The sequence below is a fragment of the Populus euphratica genome, unplaced genomic scaffold (genome assembly GCF_000495115.2).
Source record: "Populus euphratica unplaced genomic scaffold, PopEup_1.0 scaffold176.1, whole genome shotgun sequence".
In the NCBI taxonomy this organism is placed as follows: domain Eukaryota; kingdom Viridiplantae; phylum Streptophyta; class Magnoliopsida; order Malpighiales; family Salicaceae; genus Populus; species Populus euphratica.
In genome coordinates, this window is record NW_011500058.1 from 207,684 (window position 1) to 225,488 (window position 17,805).

The 17,805-nt window shown below is 35.4% G+C and overlaps 2 protein-coding genes across 2 annotated transcripts; one reads left to right on the top strand and one right to left on the bottom strand.

The window, feature by feature from the left end:
* The first annotated feature begins 5 nt into the window (after positions 1-5).
* Positions 6-1,963, top strand: LOC105107949 (transcription factor MYB32-like). The gene is made up of 3 exons (XM_011002061.1): positions 6-877; positions 991-1,120; positions 1,234-1,963. Exons 1-3 carry the CDS (start codon positions 745-747, stop codon positions 1,952-1,954), a joined length of 984 nt encoding a protein of 327 aa, XP_011000363.1. The 5' UTR covers positions 6-744; the 3' UTR covers positions 1,955-1,963.
* LOC105107948 (proteasome activator subunit 4-like) lies at positions 1,927-14,857 on the bottom strand. The gene is made up of 35 exons (XM_011002060.1): positions 14,546-14,857; positions 14,345-14,447; positions 14,123-14,235; positions 13,907-14,029; positions 13,533-13,634; positions 13,286-13,451; positions 12,578-12,694; positions 12,409-12,476; positions 12,214-12,315; positions 11,897-12,113; positions 11,510-11,743; positions 11,289-11,416; positions 11,056-11,173; positions 10,746-10,964; positions 10,513-10,668; positions 10,265-10,341; positions 9,950-10,158; positions 9,377-9,593; positions 9,203-9,282; positions 8,941-9,058; positions 8,677-8,847; positions 8,301-8,469; positions 8,183-8,226; positions 8,039-8,081; positions 7,817-7,962; positions 7,454-7,548; positions 6,439-7,340; positions 5,882-6,160; positions 5,696-5,791; positions 4,985-5,163; positions 4,502-4,583; positions 4,056-4,180; positions 3,649-3,741; positions 2,305-2,458; positions 1,927-2,213 (listed from the first exon to the last, which is right to left on the bottom strand). The coding sequence occupies exons 1-35, from the start codon at positions 14,704-14,706 to the stop codon at positions 2,172-2,174; spliced, it is 5,448 nt and encodes a 1,815-aa protein (XP_011000362.1). The 5' UTR covers positions 14,707-14,857; the 3' UTR covers positions 1,927-2,171.
* Between the last annotated feature and the right edge of the window lie 2,948 nt (positions 14,858-17,805).

A 17,805-nucleotide genomic window follows, 5' to 3' on the forward strand; every position in this document is an offset into this window, starting at 1 on the left:
TCACATGAACACTTAACTGGCGGCATTGAAAGAGGTTGTCCACCGTCAACAAGGTTTCAGGCAAGATGTTTTGTACGGAGTAATTAGAAAGAGTACAAGGGCAGTTGGCTGTGTCTACTCTGCTGCATCAATGGGCTTCATTCTTGCGAGTTGAACAAACCAAGGCCACTCATTCTCTCTCTCGAAGCTGCGTGCGTCAAAATGATGAGCCACACGTACGTGGAACAACCTTAAACTTCACATGTTCTGCTTTCAAGGAATTCGAGACTCCTACTATGGAGGCGGTGGTAAAATTGTGTGATCAAAGCAGAAAGCGACCCAACCCAAAACATCAGCAAGGACCTCCTAGGGGAGTCAACAAGTGAGAGAGAGAGAGAGTTGACCGGGTGTCTTGTGGGTGAGCTACCAGCCCACCTCTCACACTCTCAATAGCGTTGAATAGTTTAACAAAATCATGCACCTTCGATGCCATTTTTATTATTTCCAATTTAATTCAACCCCATGCAATATTTCATATGCAAACCAAACTTTTGTTTCTGTATATAAGAATGGGCCCGCTTACCATTTCTTTTCTCACTTCCACTTGTTTTCTTTTCTTTATAATTTTGCTTCCCCAAAACTTGAGGCACTAGTCAGTTTTCTTATCATTCATTAGTAGACAGCATTATAGCAGCCAAGGTATTAGCATTTCTTAAGGAGGATCGTGCGAGAGAAGAAGAGTAAACAAAAGACAAACACACACAGATGGGCAGGATTCCGTGTTGTGAGAAGGACAACGTGAAAAGGGGGCAATGGACACCTGAAGAAGATAACAAACTCTCTTCTTACATCGCCCAACACGGCACCCGTAACTGGCGGCTCATCCCCAAGAATGCTGGTTTCTGTCCCTCCCCCCCTTCCGCGTTAATGTTCTTATTAGCATCATCATTCATATGCTATAATTTATTACCCGATTAACATTGTTTTTTTTATGTCCTTGTATGATTTAAGGTCTCCAGAGATGTGGGAAGAGTTGCAGGTTGCGGTGGACTAATTATCTCCGGCCTGATCTGAAGCACGGCCAGTTTTCAGATGCAGAAGAACATACCATCGTCAAGCTTCACTCTGTTGTTGGCAACCGGTACACCAATCAATATCTATATATATTTGCTCAGTCTTTCAATACATGCTGCATAAACCTTTTTTTGTATCAAGTTCTGCTATTCAATGACTGATTGCGAAATGGCATCACAGATGGTCATTGATTGCTGCTCAGCTTCCAGGCCGCACAGACAATGATGTTAAAAATCACTGGAACACCAAGCTGAAAAGGAAGCTTTCTGGCATGGGAATAGACCCAGTTACCCACAAGCCCTTCTCCCACCTCATGGCAGAGATTGCCACTACACTAGCAACACCGCAGGTGGCTAACCTTGCAGAAGCAGCCCTTGGCTGCTTCAAGGATGAAATGCTCCACCTGCTCACTAAAAAGCGGATTGACTTCCAGCTGCTACAATGCAACACAAATGGAGTACAAGGGAACGCCTCATCCCCTTATATTGCCACTAAACATGATGAAAATAATGATACTATTGAGAGAATCACGCTTTGTTTCTCGAGGGCTATGCAAGAACCCGGAATTCTGCCCCCAAACAAGACCTGGGATTCCACTGGTGCTACCTCTGCCAATTTTGCAGGCACTTGCGCCTACCTCCCTTCATCAGTTAATGCATTTTTATGTGGTCCATCTTCTTTTGGCAACGAAGTAGCTTTATCGCCATGGAGTCAGAGTATGTGCACTGGAAGCACGTGCACAGCAGGTGACCAACAAGGTAGATTGCATGAAAAGCTCGATCATGAGAATGGAGAAGAATCCCAGGGCGGGAAAGAGATTAGAAATGGTTCATCCTTCTTCAATACAGACTGCGTTCTATGGGATTTACCATCTGATGATCTAATGAACTCAATAGTTTAAGGATATTTACATCACAAAATAGGCAATGACACCCTTCATTTATTGACAATAACAGATATCTTATCACAAATAATGAAAAATGTAAATAAACTTTTATACAAATTATACCCTAGAATCGCATAACTTCTTCTTGTTCTACCAAATCATTGGTGTTGAAACCCTTTCAATCATTAAAAAGTTCCTACAGTATCTTCTCTTGCTAAAAATGCTATGTATATCAAGCAAAATATGATGATGAGGACGACGTATCTGCTAGAACCTGCCAGTATCAAATAAGTAGAGGTTTACAAATCACGAAAGGTATTTAAATCCTCCAACCTAAGGAATGTGACAAACATTTATAAGGCTACCTCGAGTTGTTCTTCAGTAAATGAATCTTTCTGGACATTCCATGTGTCCGCATGAGTTCGTCGGAACTCGGCGATTGCTTTTGTAACCGTAGATTTCACAGGTGAAGGCTCTCCTCCAAAACAAGCCAGTAGAGTAACATGATCAGGCAACCAACTGAATAGATGAAATTATCAAGTAAAATACAAGGGGCCAAAGCTATCATATTTATATGCATTCATATATTCCTTCAAAAAGAATCAACAATCAGATCTCTTCAAAATTCTGCAAGTTAAGAGTCACAGAATGGCTTTCTGGTGTGGTGGGTGTAAGAGTAAGAGTTTCCAGGAACCCATTTAAGTCGCTCTAAAAAAGTACTTCTCAGCCGGTTATGACAGTCAGAAAAAAAAAAGTAGCAAGAGAGCTTCAGCAAGTCTTAAACAAATTAGATTGATCCCAACCATGATTATGTCATTTGATAACGGTGTGTCTAGCACAACTATTTCTTCTTTAAGCTTCTATATAACTAAGCAGGTACTTCAATTCGACATCTCCTCTACACCCCAGTGTATCAGCCAATTTCTGCTGTCGTAATTGACATAATCCACGATTGTGTTATTAAGAACAGATAAAAAGAACCAGAAAGGCATTTCAACTATCTTCCTAAACAGCCATGCATTTTTGGATATCTTACCAACCATACAAGACCTTGCTTCTCATTAAATCCCATGGCCCAGGAAAGAAGACAACTCTACTGTGCTTATTTTAGCTAATTCCAGAAACACTTCTTTTAAGTTTGATTAATTAGCACCACCTTAAACCAAGAGCCAATGTCCCTAATTATCCTCAAGCACTAATGACATGACCTGCATTTTGAGTTGGAACACGATTCAATGTCCCTAATTATCCTCCATAGCAAGGAATAAATGACTATGCAGTTAGCGAACCTCACAAAGGCAAGAGGACTGAGATTAGAATTGCAATTCCTATGGTTCTTAAGAACAGAAAAATAGTCAGCAGGATTATAGTTAATCTCATCAAGAAAATAGTCAAAACTATACCCGCAGAGTTCGAAGTACAGATATTAAGAAAATGACAACCTTCATTCATTCAGCTCTTGATAAATATAGAAACGCTGCCTGATATTATTGTTACTCAAAACACTACTTCAACAAGGCACATTAGCTGGTCAGGTAACACTAATATGATAACTTGACCACTTGCCACTATAAGGAGGATCTGACATGGTTATGAAGCAACTTGCCATAAGTTGCGTATCATCACCATTTCATACAAAACGAATAACATTATAGGATAATTCTGAAAACACTTGATACAATTGGTTCCATATATTAACATGAACATACCTGGGCATATCATATGGAACTGACAACACAGAAGCCACCAAAGCAAGTACAGCACCATGAACAGATGCTATAGATTGGCCAGTTTTCAGATTCCTACAATCAGGTATACTATCTCTATGTCAAAATTACAAGATCATCCATACCAGGACTTGCTGCTTGTGTACTAAACGCAAAACAGATATGAAAACATGGTATACCAGTGGTGATCCCACACACAATAACTAAGATGACTCTGAGGAACATAGATAGTATTTTGATGTCAATTAGATAAAAAGAAATTTCAATGTCAAAGGCCAACCTCATGCATGCTTGACATGGACTCCAAAAGGTGCATCAATGTGTGCATGAAAAATGTATCCTCGGTGAAAGAGAAATCTAACTTATAGAACAGAAGATCATTATATAACCTTTGCTTTCTCTTCCTATGGATGGTATTCGCCTCCAAGTAAGCTCTTTCACGGAAGTCTCTAGCAAGATCTTCATTCCCACCCTTCACTAGACCTGCTAGAACTGTTGCAGCATGCTCCCTTACCTGACCAAGAATTAGCTTTTTATGTTGAAAGCAAAAATAGAATGACTTGTCCTGTTTTCAAAGGACTTCACTCCCTCGGTAACTCCCACGATGAAAGAAACCTTTACATAAGGGACTATCCTAATGCACCTGGTGACTTGGTATTTCACAAATGCTATTTTATTTCAGGAATCTCTGACATCTTATCATAAATAAAAATCAGTCAGGTCAATGATTATTAAACTATCAATTGAAGAAAGGATTAATCTTCACCAGCTAATCTAAATTTGCATCTAGAAATCTCCAAAACTCATCAAATTGAAGATTCAGCCAGGAACTTGCCTCTACTTGATTATCTCTCAGAAGACTTTCAACTGTGCTCCAAATTTGTTGTTTTTCCACATTTGAGAGGATGAAAGTATGCCTGTAATAAAAAGAGCATGCCAACTATTTAAGAATCCAAATCATAAATACTTTCTTAACCCACACCTCAAGCTGATTCCTACAAAATACTAAACATGGCTCTAATTACGTTCAACGCATAAAAAAATATTCACATTCAGATCTATAACAAATAACTTGTTAAAACATGAGATCATGGAAAATATAATTGCAATATATAACAAGTAATTAATACATATTCTTGTGTGGAAAATCTAAAAGTGAAATTCCTTGCTTGCTTCAAACAAGTTTGACTTCTCAATATACTGCAATAAATATAAATAAGCTACAAAAACTGGAAATAAGAACTTGAAATTACCATGTTAACATGATAAAACAGGAACCATGATGCAAGAGATAAGGCATACAGCAAATGCACAATACCTATACATAAAAGTACGCAGATATGTCAAAGTAGCTGATCGGGTCCGCCAGTTCGGATCATTGGCAGAACAAAGAATCACTGAAACAGCCCTTTGGAGATGAGGTGCCCAGAAAATTCTCCATTTCAGCAATTCAAAACATGCCTTGGCCAGTGTTGACAAATCTTTATTTGACGTTTCCTTCACAAAGGCAACAATATCTTTGTCAGCTAAAGATGCAGGATGCCCAATGTTATCGGCACGTTCAGGCAATAAATTCAAATATGCTGTTTCTACATCAAATGCCCCAGAGAATTAAACAAGCCACAATATTGTGCATCAAATTTGCATCCGAGTATGTATTCCAAATCACTGGAAACAAAATGCTGGCAACAAGAGAGAAGGGATGACCACAGCTTGTGCAGCAAAATGACTAAGCATCAAGTGGAAGATTTGTATAAAGACCAAATAAGGAAAGTGCACGCTGAAAAATAATGTTATTCAGTTGAAATAAGGAGCTATACATTCCCATTTCTCTTATTTATTACGTAACAAAAATCTTCAATCTTATTATTTTCTTCCTAAGGTATGTGAGCCAACCCAAACACTCAAACGAGCATAAAAGGAATAATGGCAAACAATCAGGGTGTTCAGAAAATTTGGAGCAATTAGATGGAAACCGCAGGCAAAGACCAGTCAAGTAACACAAACAAAGAAAATGCACCATACATACCTGCAAAGAAAGTACAGGATAGAGAAATTTCACAATAACATCCAGTAAATAAGAAGATCTCCCAGACTTCAATGTTGAGATGATAAAATGAAATAGCTGCATCAAACAAGAAGAAATATATTGATCAATCAATCAATCACTCTAACAGTTGTGGAAGCAAATATAATATTTTCTGAAAATTAATACCGTTTCCATCCACTTAACATCATCTTGTGCATCCCCATTCAAAGACCCATTTTGAAAAGCTGTATGCCCAGCAGTCTCCAAGTTGCCTGCTGGACTAGTATTCTGAATATTTGTGACCACATCAGTAGCTCGGTGAGTCAGAATTAGGACCCACTTTTCCTCTTTCAATTGGTTGTCAATCTCGCTTGCCTCTTCACAAGAATAATCGTGAGCAGATGACAAGTGAAGACGAATGTTAGAGCACAGCACAGACAGCGTAACACCTATGGCTTCCCGTACCTGATCCATGACAATATAGCATAGCAACATGATCAGAAAAACAACTCAATTTGTTATAGAAAATGAAGGATACAGAAAATAATTGTGGTTATTATTTTCATAAATCATTAAATTCAACCACTCTCCAAGAAAGACTTAAGTTTCTTTGTTATTCTTCTCATTCCTTTTAGGATTCACATAATAGAAAAGGAAAAGGAAGTTCAACACGATCATGATTCATAAGAGTGACAAAACATGCCAGCTTCAATTATGAAAATAAATGAACATGACATGCTTACTTGCGCTGATGAGTGGCACATGTTATCCAACAGCTCATTCATAAGTCTGTTATGGAGTTCTAACTCAGCCACTGGCATCTTTTGTGGGGATATCTCTATGAGAGCAGCTGAAAGAAAAGTGTAGCGCTTTGCAACAACAGTGGTATTTACAGCTGCAGGTAAAGGTGTCATCAAACAATCCAAAATTTGTTTCCTCAGAACAGGGACTCTTGTACCGTATTTTCCTTTTCCTGTAACTGAATAGCGTATACATGCTGCCCACTCTGGAATAGATTCCACTGACTGAGAAAGAATCACAGTCTGCAACTGAACTATTATCCAGTTGTCCCATGCTCCTAAAAGACCACTGATATCAGAGTGCAACACCCCAGCAAATGCTTCAGCAGCAACACACTGCTTAGACCTTTCCTTGGCATTTGCAAACTCCTCCAGAGTTCCTTTAAGTGCTTGTAAGACAGGCATGCCACATTCTTGTATTAGGCGCTTAAAGATTCGTGCAAAGTTGGAGTAGAAAGTATCACTTCCAAATAGAGAAATCCAACTAGGAGTGCGTGGCCATGAAGATGAAAAGTCAAAATAAAAACGGGTAATTGATTTGTCTGCAAGGTTTTGGATAAAAGAATTCCCGTGACTTCCTCTGGAAGAAGTGCTATCAGTATCAGTGATTACATGAACATGAGACAGGCTATTCAAAGTCTCGTTAAAGAACCCTTCTTCCTGAAAAATTTCACTTAATGCCCCTTCGAGAGATGATTTGGCTTTTGTCTGTAAATCCTCTAGTACTGCAGATTGATTCTCAGCAGAGAGCTTGTATGGTGACTCTTTTAATAGTGTATTTAGAGCTGAGATTGCAAGTATCCTTGTTTGAGGAAGCTGACTTTTTAAATTTTTAAGAAAGTGGCCTGAAAAGGCATCAGTAAGACAACGTCAAAGAAATTGTGAGTGAAAATCTGTGGAAAGAATGCTGATGAAAAGGGCAAGGAGTCGATCACAAAGTAACAGGAAAGGTACTCACCAGCAGTTTCACTCAGGATTTTTGATGAGAAGTTTGGAACACTCCTGGAAGCCATAGCCAACAAAAGCAGAACTCTGTTAGCCATCAGGTTGTACCTGCCAGGTAAAAACAACAACAAATGAAATGAACCAAAATCCATGACTATTTGGAGGCCAAGAGTTTAGAACAGATAGAGATGCTGCATTTCCAGTCAAAAATAATTATATTTGCATTTCACATACACAACCAGACAGTATTTCTAAGTCTGTCAGTACATGGGCCTTCCTCAACAGGCCAAAAATGTTCATAATAAACTTAAAGGCAATTCTGAAGGCCGCTCGGCACCCACTGCAAATATCGAGTAAACAAAGAGTGAGATTTTACCGCCAATGCAAACCAGAAGAATCAAAACTCATTGATCCAATCTGAGAAACCAAATCTGCAAAATTTGGTCCATCTATGTGATTATCTGATGTCCTGAAAATGCTTCTAGACACTCCCGGAAAGTAGATGTTGTACATAACAAAAAGCTGTTGGGGCACTAAAAAATATTAGAAGTAAATTCAGAGACACAACCCTTAAATTAATACTGATAAGAGATTTGACCTCATTAATTGCTTTCTGGGCTTTCAGTGATTCATGATGCGAGCTGCAAAAACAAAAGGAAAAGCAGGGTAGAGTTAGTATGGCTTCACAGTTATCAAAAAACTCCAATATATAAAGGGAAAAAAAAAGGGAATCAAGGATCACCTTGAAAGAATCCCAAGGAGAAAAGAAGATAACGCTTTTGGATCCTGAAATAAAAGATGGCATATCAGAAAATTTTACTCCCAGAAATGTATTGAAACCAATTTGTTCTGAATATTACTGTTGTCAAATGCTTGAGAACTGTTTGCGTAGAAAGGATTGTACAAGAACCCAGCACTGCATATTCTGGTGAGCTGGGATTCTGTAAGTGTTCAGTAAGTGAGAGAACACAGTTTGAAATCATTGATGGCCATCTCTTAATCATCTTCAGCAGAGATTTTCCAGCAAGCCTGGCAAAAGGTCAACAATGTATATCAGATATTTTTGACACTCATTGTTTTTCCTAGTTATTTGTTTGAACTATGAAATAGCAGAAGCTATGGCATGGTAAAGCCTTTATTTAAAAATTATTAGCAACCCTATCACCCAAGAGAAACAAGAATATGCACAGGAAAAACCAGTTTGATCATGTAAGGATCGCAGAAGATTGAACTTACGAGCGAACAGTTTCATAACTATGCAAAGAAAGTTTTAGCAGATCATCCATCAAAAGAATTGCATGGTCTGGTGGAGAGAAGGTCCCACTAGTACGAAACAGATGATAGGATGATTGTGATGACCTCCAAGTACTATGCATGTACGCCTTGTCAATAAGAGCCCACCTAGGCCTGAATTAGATCAATAGATTAAAATTTTGAATCCAGTCACCAATGCAAGGTTCAAACAACAATAAAGGGCAATCTCATGTCCAAACTACTTACCTTTTCTTTCCTTGAGAATGAGAAGACACGATAAAATTCATTGCAGGTTCTAAAATAGCCGCAGATTCCAACTTCCAAACCTGCCTGTGATTCGACCACTCCTCATACTCCAAACTTCCTGTTTAACAGAGGTTAAGGGATGAAAATAAACAAATCAGGACACAAAAAAGGGTGATGTCTAAAATATGTGTGTGGAAAAACTACTATAAGCATCTCAAGAGGTTAAAAGGAATTCTATTCATCTGAATGTATAGTTCATTACCAAAGTTTCCCAAAGCATCCATGATACGAACAGTGAGTATCAAGAGGATGCTGTCATCTGATTTTTCCTCTAACATATATCTGCAGCATTATAAGTATACCAACGTTTTAGCAGTTGAGACTTGCTCAATGTGGGTAAACGATATCCAGATAAAAACTAAAATTCAAGAATTACTTGCAAGCTGCATGTATAATCTCGACAGCTTTCTCACGCAGTCCAGTACTGCCAACACTTGAACCAGTTGCTCCAGCTATCAAGAAAGAAATATGACTCGCATCTTCCACAATCCCATTCCTGGAGGATGGGCTGAAATCAGGTAAGCAAGATAAAACCCCTTGCAATGAAGAATCAATTCGCAAAAGAGTCACTTTCAAGTGCTCTTTCTCGTTTCCTGCTAGCAAGTTGCATGTAATTAGCAGAAGAAAAATAATGAAATATCAATTGCAACATCAATGTCAGAGCATTTTTCTTTACATGAGAAACAGCATATAGTCATTAACTTGCAGTTATTATTGTACTACCACCACAGTTGGAATCGTGGATATTAGGACATGATTATATGAGATTCAGCAGAATGAACCCTCATAAAATATTTTAATCCACTGATATCAAGTCATCAGGTTCAAATTTTTTCTAGAAGACAATTATTTTTATCAGTTTTATGACCTAGAAAGATTCGAAGCTCCCCAAGATAAAAATTCCACCACAACATCTGAAAACTACGATAGAAGAACTAATAAGGATTACCTGTATCGGAATGTATTTTATTTTGGCATATTTTCAAAAGGTCATCTAAAGCTGATTGAAAATGAAGGTTTAAAAGTTCATTTGCAAACTGAACTTCATCATCATTTGGAACATGCCACTTGGGCCCCATTGATGGTCCATCGCTGTTGTAATCTTTTGCGCTGATCCATTCTTCTAATGCCATAGCTGCTGGGTGCCTTGAAATGGACCTACAAAATCAATCTTCTTCAATTTTTTATTCAAAGGGAAGTTGAATAGATAAACAACAGAGAATTTTTAACAATAACATGTATAGATGAAAAGATATAAGCTTACTTGTATTGATCCATAGGATAATAAACAATCAGGCTTCCAAGGAGGGATCGAAGGAGATGATCACCAGCTCCATTAACCTAGCATATGATGAAAGAGTTTTCCAAAAAAATATGTAAAGCATACGATAAAATTAGACAAGCATTTAAAATATTCAGCAAAACGCCCAATAAGCATCCTATCCAAACAAATATCATTTGAATACGATCTTCAATTATAAATGAAACAAGTTACTGGGGGTGGATTAAAACCTTCCAAGAGGGAGATTCAAAAGCTAACACGATAGCTTCTTTGAATTGATCCTTGCACCGAAGAAGAGCAGGACCTCCATAGTTTATGGCAACTGATAATATTTTTAATTGATAATCGATTGCTGTTTCAAGAGCTGGAGAGAGTGTTGGTTTTGCCTGGGAAAGAAGCCATCAATTTTCACCAAGAATCTTTCTGCAAAATAAAATCTAATAACTTACACCATCTAACAAACCTTGATTGGAACTGTGGCATCTAGAATCCCTCTCCCTCCAAAGCCCGTTGCAGGCGTTCCTTTCAAAGAGGATGTAACAGATGACAAGATTGGATCAACAAGAGAAGCAACAGCCTCTTCTGGGTTTGAATGAACACAAGCACAACAAAGCAATCCAACCTCTGCAACTGCTCCAGGAAGAATATTCGTCCTAACAAACTTTGCAATTTTTCGCAAAGCCTGTTACCATGAAAGGAATAATTTAAAAAACAATCTCTTCCCTAAGGAGAGATCATGGTGAATGAACTGTGAATGAAGACAACAGCTGAACCTGATTGTATAGCGATTTAGATAGTCTTCCGAGCAAGATTTCGAGCATACAATAGTAGAAAGGACCATCATCGACAAGAAAAGTTCCTGATGTTGCCGATGAATGCAGGCCTTCATGCCTATAACAATAATAATGAATTGTTCAGACTAGAAGGGCAAATCAGCATGTCTAAATATATTAAGTAATGCAGAAAATTTAAGAGAAACAGATGAGATCCTAATGCTATTACTTACAGAACGCTGCTGGGTTCTAGATGTCGAAGTAATGAAAATAAGCGACACAAGAATTCATCCAACCATTCAGGAAACCGGATCATTGGCATGAATGATAGTTGATCAGTACTATCATCCAAAGTAGCAATCTGTAATTATAAATTGAATAGGAAATGAACATGTTCATTAATTATGGGCATAAAAGAAAGAATTGAGAAAATTATCAAGGCCTCAGCTCTTACATTGGAAAATATGGAGCCAATTAACTGCATGGTTGCCAATGTTTTGGGGGGATCATTAGCATCCATACCAAGTAAAGCATTGGATAGTGAAATTGTCAAGAGATCAACATATGCATCATCACCCCCACCACAATCTTCCTGTTTCCCTTGAGTTGAGAGGGATGTGAGACACAGAGAACGTCCTGCAAATGCTACTGACATCACTGCAGTTTTCAACTGGTGGGTGGCAGTTGTCTGACTAGACACAAAGGTAAGTAAAAGACAAGTTAATGTGATGACAGAAGCATTATTTGAAGAAGAGGAGACTACTAAATATCCATTGAAGCCTGGTTCAAAACCATATTTCAGCATTTTGATCCTTAAAACAACACATGCAACACTACTAACCGTCTCCAAGGCCAAATGGAATCGAGATGCTAAAAATGGAAGAACCAAAGTGGGCTCCACATATGACAAAATGGAAGTTGCTGCAGCAACTGTCTCAGAAAGATGTTCATCTTTGCTGTATTGCCCGCGATCAATTAACTTCAGTAAAACATTGACAAAATAAGTCCTTTCTGATCTTCCAAGAAACATTTCTGCCTGTCTATTGTTATCTGTGCTCCTGTAACACCAATATTTGAATAGCAACAGCTTAAAACATTTTTAAAGTAAATGCATAACACATATACAAGGTAAAAAGATGCATGTATACATATCGTTACCATTGTTCACACTGTAAGCGCTTCTGGAACATTATTACCAAATGAAGCAAAAAGCGCTCCAGTGAATAAGTCCAGCGACCACCATTAGATGGATGGTAATATCTACAGTAATAAAAACCAATAATGAGCCAATGGTGCGAATTATGAACATGGTTGGAGACAATAATTAAAGTATTCATATGTTAGGGAACAGACTGTTCTAAGAGGTTGCCCAATTTCCTGAAGAGCTCTTGAGCTGCACCACCAGGTTTAAGTAGATAGACCTACTCGTAATGAAACAGCATAGGATGACAGTGTGGAAAACAATCATATAGGATCAATTGATGAAAGCAACAAAATGCATGGCCATGTTTATTGATCTTACAATTGACTTTGCAATGGCCTTTGCTGGGGTGGAAGTTTTATGGGAGAATAAGAATCTTGTGTATCTTGGAACGTCAACAGAAAATGGATATGAAGCACTTCCATTTGCCAAAGGAACCTGTGATTGCCAGATTGAAGCATGATAGTGGATAATCAGAATGGCAACAAGTACATTGATATAGACAGAGAACCCACGAAAAACAATGCAGGGATTTCTTTCAGGGAGTGACTGAGAATTTAGAGCCAAGCCTCATTTAAATGCACACGACATTTTATCAATTTCCCTTCCCAAGTTTTTAATGTGTAAATAAATTTGCAAAGTAGGAGTTCCAAATCCTTTGTATTCCAACTGTTCCTATTTCTTTCCTCTCCTTAATGTTTTAATATCTATAAAAATCGTCCAACAAGGAATCCTAGCAAACTGCCTCATAGTCAATTTGTCACAGCATGCATTTAAGGTAAGAGGTTCCCTCCTCCTGTTCCTCTTCCCATTCTATAGGTACTTATGAAGTATTAAAAAAATTCAGCAGCATGGTTTAACAAGTCCTTACTATCATTATGTGTTATAATACCAGTTGTCGAAGAAGAACGAAATCCTACCACTTATGAACCTTCCACACTTCTAATCTAAACATCACACAAGTCACCCACTACTATTCCTCTAGACTAGAAAATGATCAAACATAAGTTGAAGTATTCATAAACTCACCTCAAACATGTTCAAGAATCTACTGAAAAGCATTGGTAAGAAGCATTCCCAGTCAATAAAGTCATAGTTTTTTATAACACGTGCTATGATAGCTGCCCACTGGCTGTTCCAGAATTGGGAATTTGGTATTGAGTCCCACATGTTCAAGCTCTTTTTAACCCAAGTTCTGCCATGCCAACAATAGGTTATAACACTTGCTCCAAAAACTATAAAGAAATAAGAATTTCATAAACTATGCACTACATACTCTGTATAGAAGTCCTGGTTCTCCAAGTTTGTCGGCAAAAACAGTCTCAAAAACCCAGATCCTTCAAAGGATGAATTATGCCATGGATTTTCCAAGAGAGAACTGCAAGTTTATTTCAACAACGAATATAGAAAACATAAAAAGTTAATGACGTCACCAGATTATTCAAAGGATAAATTTCACCATCATCTAATTTAATCAGTGATTCTTCAGGCTTTTTGTCTCGGTTTTTTTAACATCAAGTAAAAATGCAGTATCAGTCAAAACCAACTTCACATATAACTATACACAAAAATAGAAAAAACATACAATTCTGTTTCCCATTGAGTAAAACCACAGTAAATATCCTAATTACAGATAAACTAAACACTTACCAGAACTCATTCCAAATCTCCAAAGCCGAACCAGCAGGAAAGAACCTCCGGCAGGACCGAACAAGTGAAGTAATAGTCTGAAAATGCCTTTGTCTCAATCTCCACCCTTCCGGACCAGTGTTCCTATAGTGCTCACCAGTATACAAATCGTAAACACTAAAATCATCAACAAACACTCAGAAAAATAAGCCAAAAAATAAAATAAAAAATCCCTACCTTGTAAAATGAGTATGAGTAAGAGTATCATACAAAGGCCTCCATTGCACTTTGAAAGCCAACTTCTTTCTATACTTATTTAGCACTCTCACTAACAAATTTCCCCATCTCACCTAAAAAAATAAACCCAAAATTCCACAATTAAAACTCAAAAGGAATTAACAAGTTAATTATAATTATTTATTAATTAATCAGCATTAAAACCGTAAATTATAATAATACCTGAGCGTAAAGCTTATTCTGCGAAATATTGAACAACTCAATTCCAAATTGAACGAGTTCAGCTACATCTTCCAAATTCAATTCGCTCTTTGCCTTGACAAAACTGTAAGTAATAATTAACACTCAATTAGAATCAAATAAAGCTGAAAACTCAATCGTTATTGAAGAAATTGATAGAGACAGAGAGAAGCGGAGACTAACAGTTCGAGGACGGAAATCCATTTGAGAGTGGAGTAAACGGATTCAGGATCATCGGGTTTGTAAGAGTTCTTGACGGAGTTGAGCACGATGCGGAAGGAGTCTTTCTCTTTCTTCGTCTCCTCCGCCACTGGCGGTGGCAGCCACGCATTGTAGAGATGCATCTGATGTTCAGTTTTTATTGAAGGTAAGAAGAAGGTATGATGAAGAAATGGTGTGTCTGTGTTCAAAATAGGAGTGTGGATTTTTTATTTCACGAAGGAGGGGATGGGGCTGCTGGCTGTTTCTCTTTAGAGAAGAAATTATTTTGATAAAAAAAAGAGGGAGAGGAAAAGGAGCAAAAAACGACTTGCTGCTGTAGACTACTGGTGCTACCGGTGATGTGACAGCGACGGGGAGAGATTTTTTAGACGTTTTTTTTGGAGGGGAGTGACCTGTTGGCCATAGTTGTCACCTGACCCCGCGCAATACCAATCAGTGATTGAGATGGTTGACATGGATAACTTCAAAACTTAAAATTAAAACTGCATCTTTTTAACGAGAAAGATTTTAAAAGAAAATTATTGAATTAAAATAGAGTTTGATCATGTAAAAAATTATTGAATTAAAAAAAAATATTGAATTAAAATAGAGGTTGATCATGTATATATATATATATATATATATATATATATATATATATTAAAACTGTTTAGTCTTTCATTATAGTAATTTAAAGTAAAATGATAAGTTTTTCTTTTCTTTTCATTTATTTTTTTAATTTTCATCCCTTTTATTTATTTATTTTAATAATTTTTTTATTTAATTTAGTTTGTTAATATTAAATTTTTAAATTAAAAACTGCCTAACCTCTTACTGTAGCAATTAATAATGAAATATTGAGCAGTTTTTTTTTTCATTTTATTTTTTAATTTTTTATCCCTTTTATTTTTTTCTTCTTTCTTTGTTTTTTTTTTTAATAATTTTTTTTGTTTAATTTAATTTGTTAATGTTAAATTTTTTTATTTAATTATTAGCCTTTCATGACACTAATCATAGGTTTAACAAGTTAACTTGATTCCAAGAGTTAGCCCAGAATTATTTTTTTTAAATTATTTTTTTTGTTTACTTTAGTTTGTTAATATTAAATTTCTTTATATTTAGTTATCAGACTTCCATAACACATATCCTAAGTTTCACGAGTTAACTTGATTTCATGGGTTAATCTGGTTAATTCGAGGTTAATCCATTCATTTTCTTTTGTTTTTTGTCTTTTGTTAATGTTAAATTTTTTTATTTAGTTATCAGACTTTCATGATACGGATCCTGAGTTTAACGGATTAACTTAATCTGACAAGTTAACCCAAAGTTTTTTCTGCTTTTTTTCTTTTTAATTAATTTTTTTCATGTACTTTGGTTTGTTAATGTTAAATTTATTTCAATTTAGTTATCAAACTTTCATTATATATATTCCAAGTTTGATAAGTTAGCCTGATTTTACAAGTTAAGCCACTTAAAGCTGGGTTAACCTGTCCTTTTTTTTATTTTGTTTTGTTAATTTTAAATTTTTTTATTTAGCTATCAGATTTTCATGACATGCATCCCAAGTTTAACAGGTTAATCTGATTTAACAAGGTAACATGGAGTTTTTTTTTGTTTTTTTTTGTTTTTAATTAATTTTTTTTTTTTAGTTTAGTTTGTTAATGTTAAATTTTTTTTCTATTTAGTTATCAGACTTTCATAATATATATCTCGAGTTTCATGAGTTAATCTAGGTTCACGGGTTAACCGCGTTAATTTTAGGTTAACCCGTTAATTTTTTTCTATTTAGTTATCACACTTTCATGACGTGAATTTCATATTTGATGGATTAACTTGATTTGAAGAGTTAACTCAGTTATTCAGATATTTCACTTTTTTTTCATATTGGTTTTTTTTATTTTTTTAATTAATCTATTTAATTATCATACTTTCATAACACGACCTTGCAACAAAACTCATATTCAAGGCTCTTGAATCTGGTATTGCAGTCAGACTTACTTAAACTCGAGTCATGTAAATTTAATATTATTATTAATATTATAAATATTACTTTTAGGTCAAACATTGCAGTTAGACTCAAAGCTTCTTGGTATATCTTTACAAAAAAACTTAACACTCTTAGATATTAGCTTTTTTTGTATTTTTTATTCAAAAAAAATTAACTCGTGGGTATTTTTTGTTTTTTTCTCTTTTTTTTTAAGCTTTTTATTGTGAACTGTACAGTACAGTCACGGTAAAAAAGCTAATGACTTTAGTTTTTTGGCTTCTTTTTTTGTTTTTCAAATTATTGTTTTTAATTTCTTTTCTTAATATTAAATTTTTTCTATTTAATTATTATATTTTTATGACACGGATCTTAGATTTAATGAGTTAATCCAATTGATTTAGATTTTTTATTTTTCTTCATTAGTTTTTTTCTTTTTGTGGGTTTTTTTCTCTTTTCTTTTTCCTTTTTAATTAATTTTTTTTAGTCTAGTTCATTAATATTATTATTTTTTTCTATTTAGTTATCACACTTTCATAATAAGAATCCTAGATTTAATGGATTAACCTGATTTGGTAGTAAACCCGATTGATTCAAAAAATTTTAATTAGTTTTTTTTAATTTTATCTTTTAATATTGTATACAATCCACAGTAAAGAGGTTGATACCTTTAGTTTTTTTCTATTTTTTTTTCTTTTTATGCTTTTCATTTTGGACTGCACAGTGTAGTCCACAATAAAAAAGGCTGATGTCTTTTTTTTTCAGTTAATTTTTTAATTTATTTTGTTGATATAAAATTTGTTCCTATTTAGTTATTAAACTTTTATGACACAGATTTCAGGTTTGACAGGTTAAAATACTCAATTTAGATTTTGTTTCCTTTTTTTTTCATTAGTTTTTTCTTTTTATAGGTTTTTTTCCTTTTCTTTTTAATTAATGTTTTTTTTAATTCAGTTCATTAGTATTAATTTTTTTCTATTTAGTTATCGACTGATGCCTTTAATTTTTGTTTTAGTTTTTTTACTATATTTATGTCTTTCATTTTGAACTGCACATTGTAGTTCATAGTAAAAAAATTGATGCCTTTTGTTTGTTTTTGTTTTTTTATTTTTTAATTGTTTTTTTTTAATTTGATTTGTTTATGTTAAATTTTTTTCTATTTAGTTATAAGACTTTCATGAAATGCATCTCTTGTTTGACAGATTAATTCAGCTAATTCAGATTTTTTTTCTTTCTCTTCATTAGCCTTTTCTCTATA

Coding starts and splice junctions, on each gene's coding strand:
- LOC105107949 (XM_011002061.1), top strand. CDS start 745: ATGGGCAGGATTCCGTGTTGTGAGAAGGACAACGTGAAAAGGGGGCAA. Junction 878..990: donor GCTCATCCCCAAGAATGCTG/GTTTCTGTCCCT, acceptor GTATGATTTAAG/GTCTCCAGAGATGTGGGAAG. Junction 1,121..1,233: donor CACTCTGTTGTTGGCAACCG/GTACACCAATCA, acceptor ATGGCATCACAG/ATGGTCATTGATTGCTGCTC.
- LOC105107948 (XM_011002060.1), bottom strand. CDS start 14,706: ATGCATCTCTACAATGCGTGGCTGCCACCGCCAGTGGCGGAGGAGACG. Junction 9,594..9,949: donor TAAAATACATTCCGATACAG/GTAATCCTTATT, acceptor ACTTGCTAGCAG/GAAACGAGAAAGAGCACTTG. Junction 7,963..8,038: donor CCCAGAAAGCAATTAATGAG/GTCAAATCTCTT, acceptor GTGCCCCAACAG/CTTTTTGTTATGTACAACAT.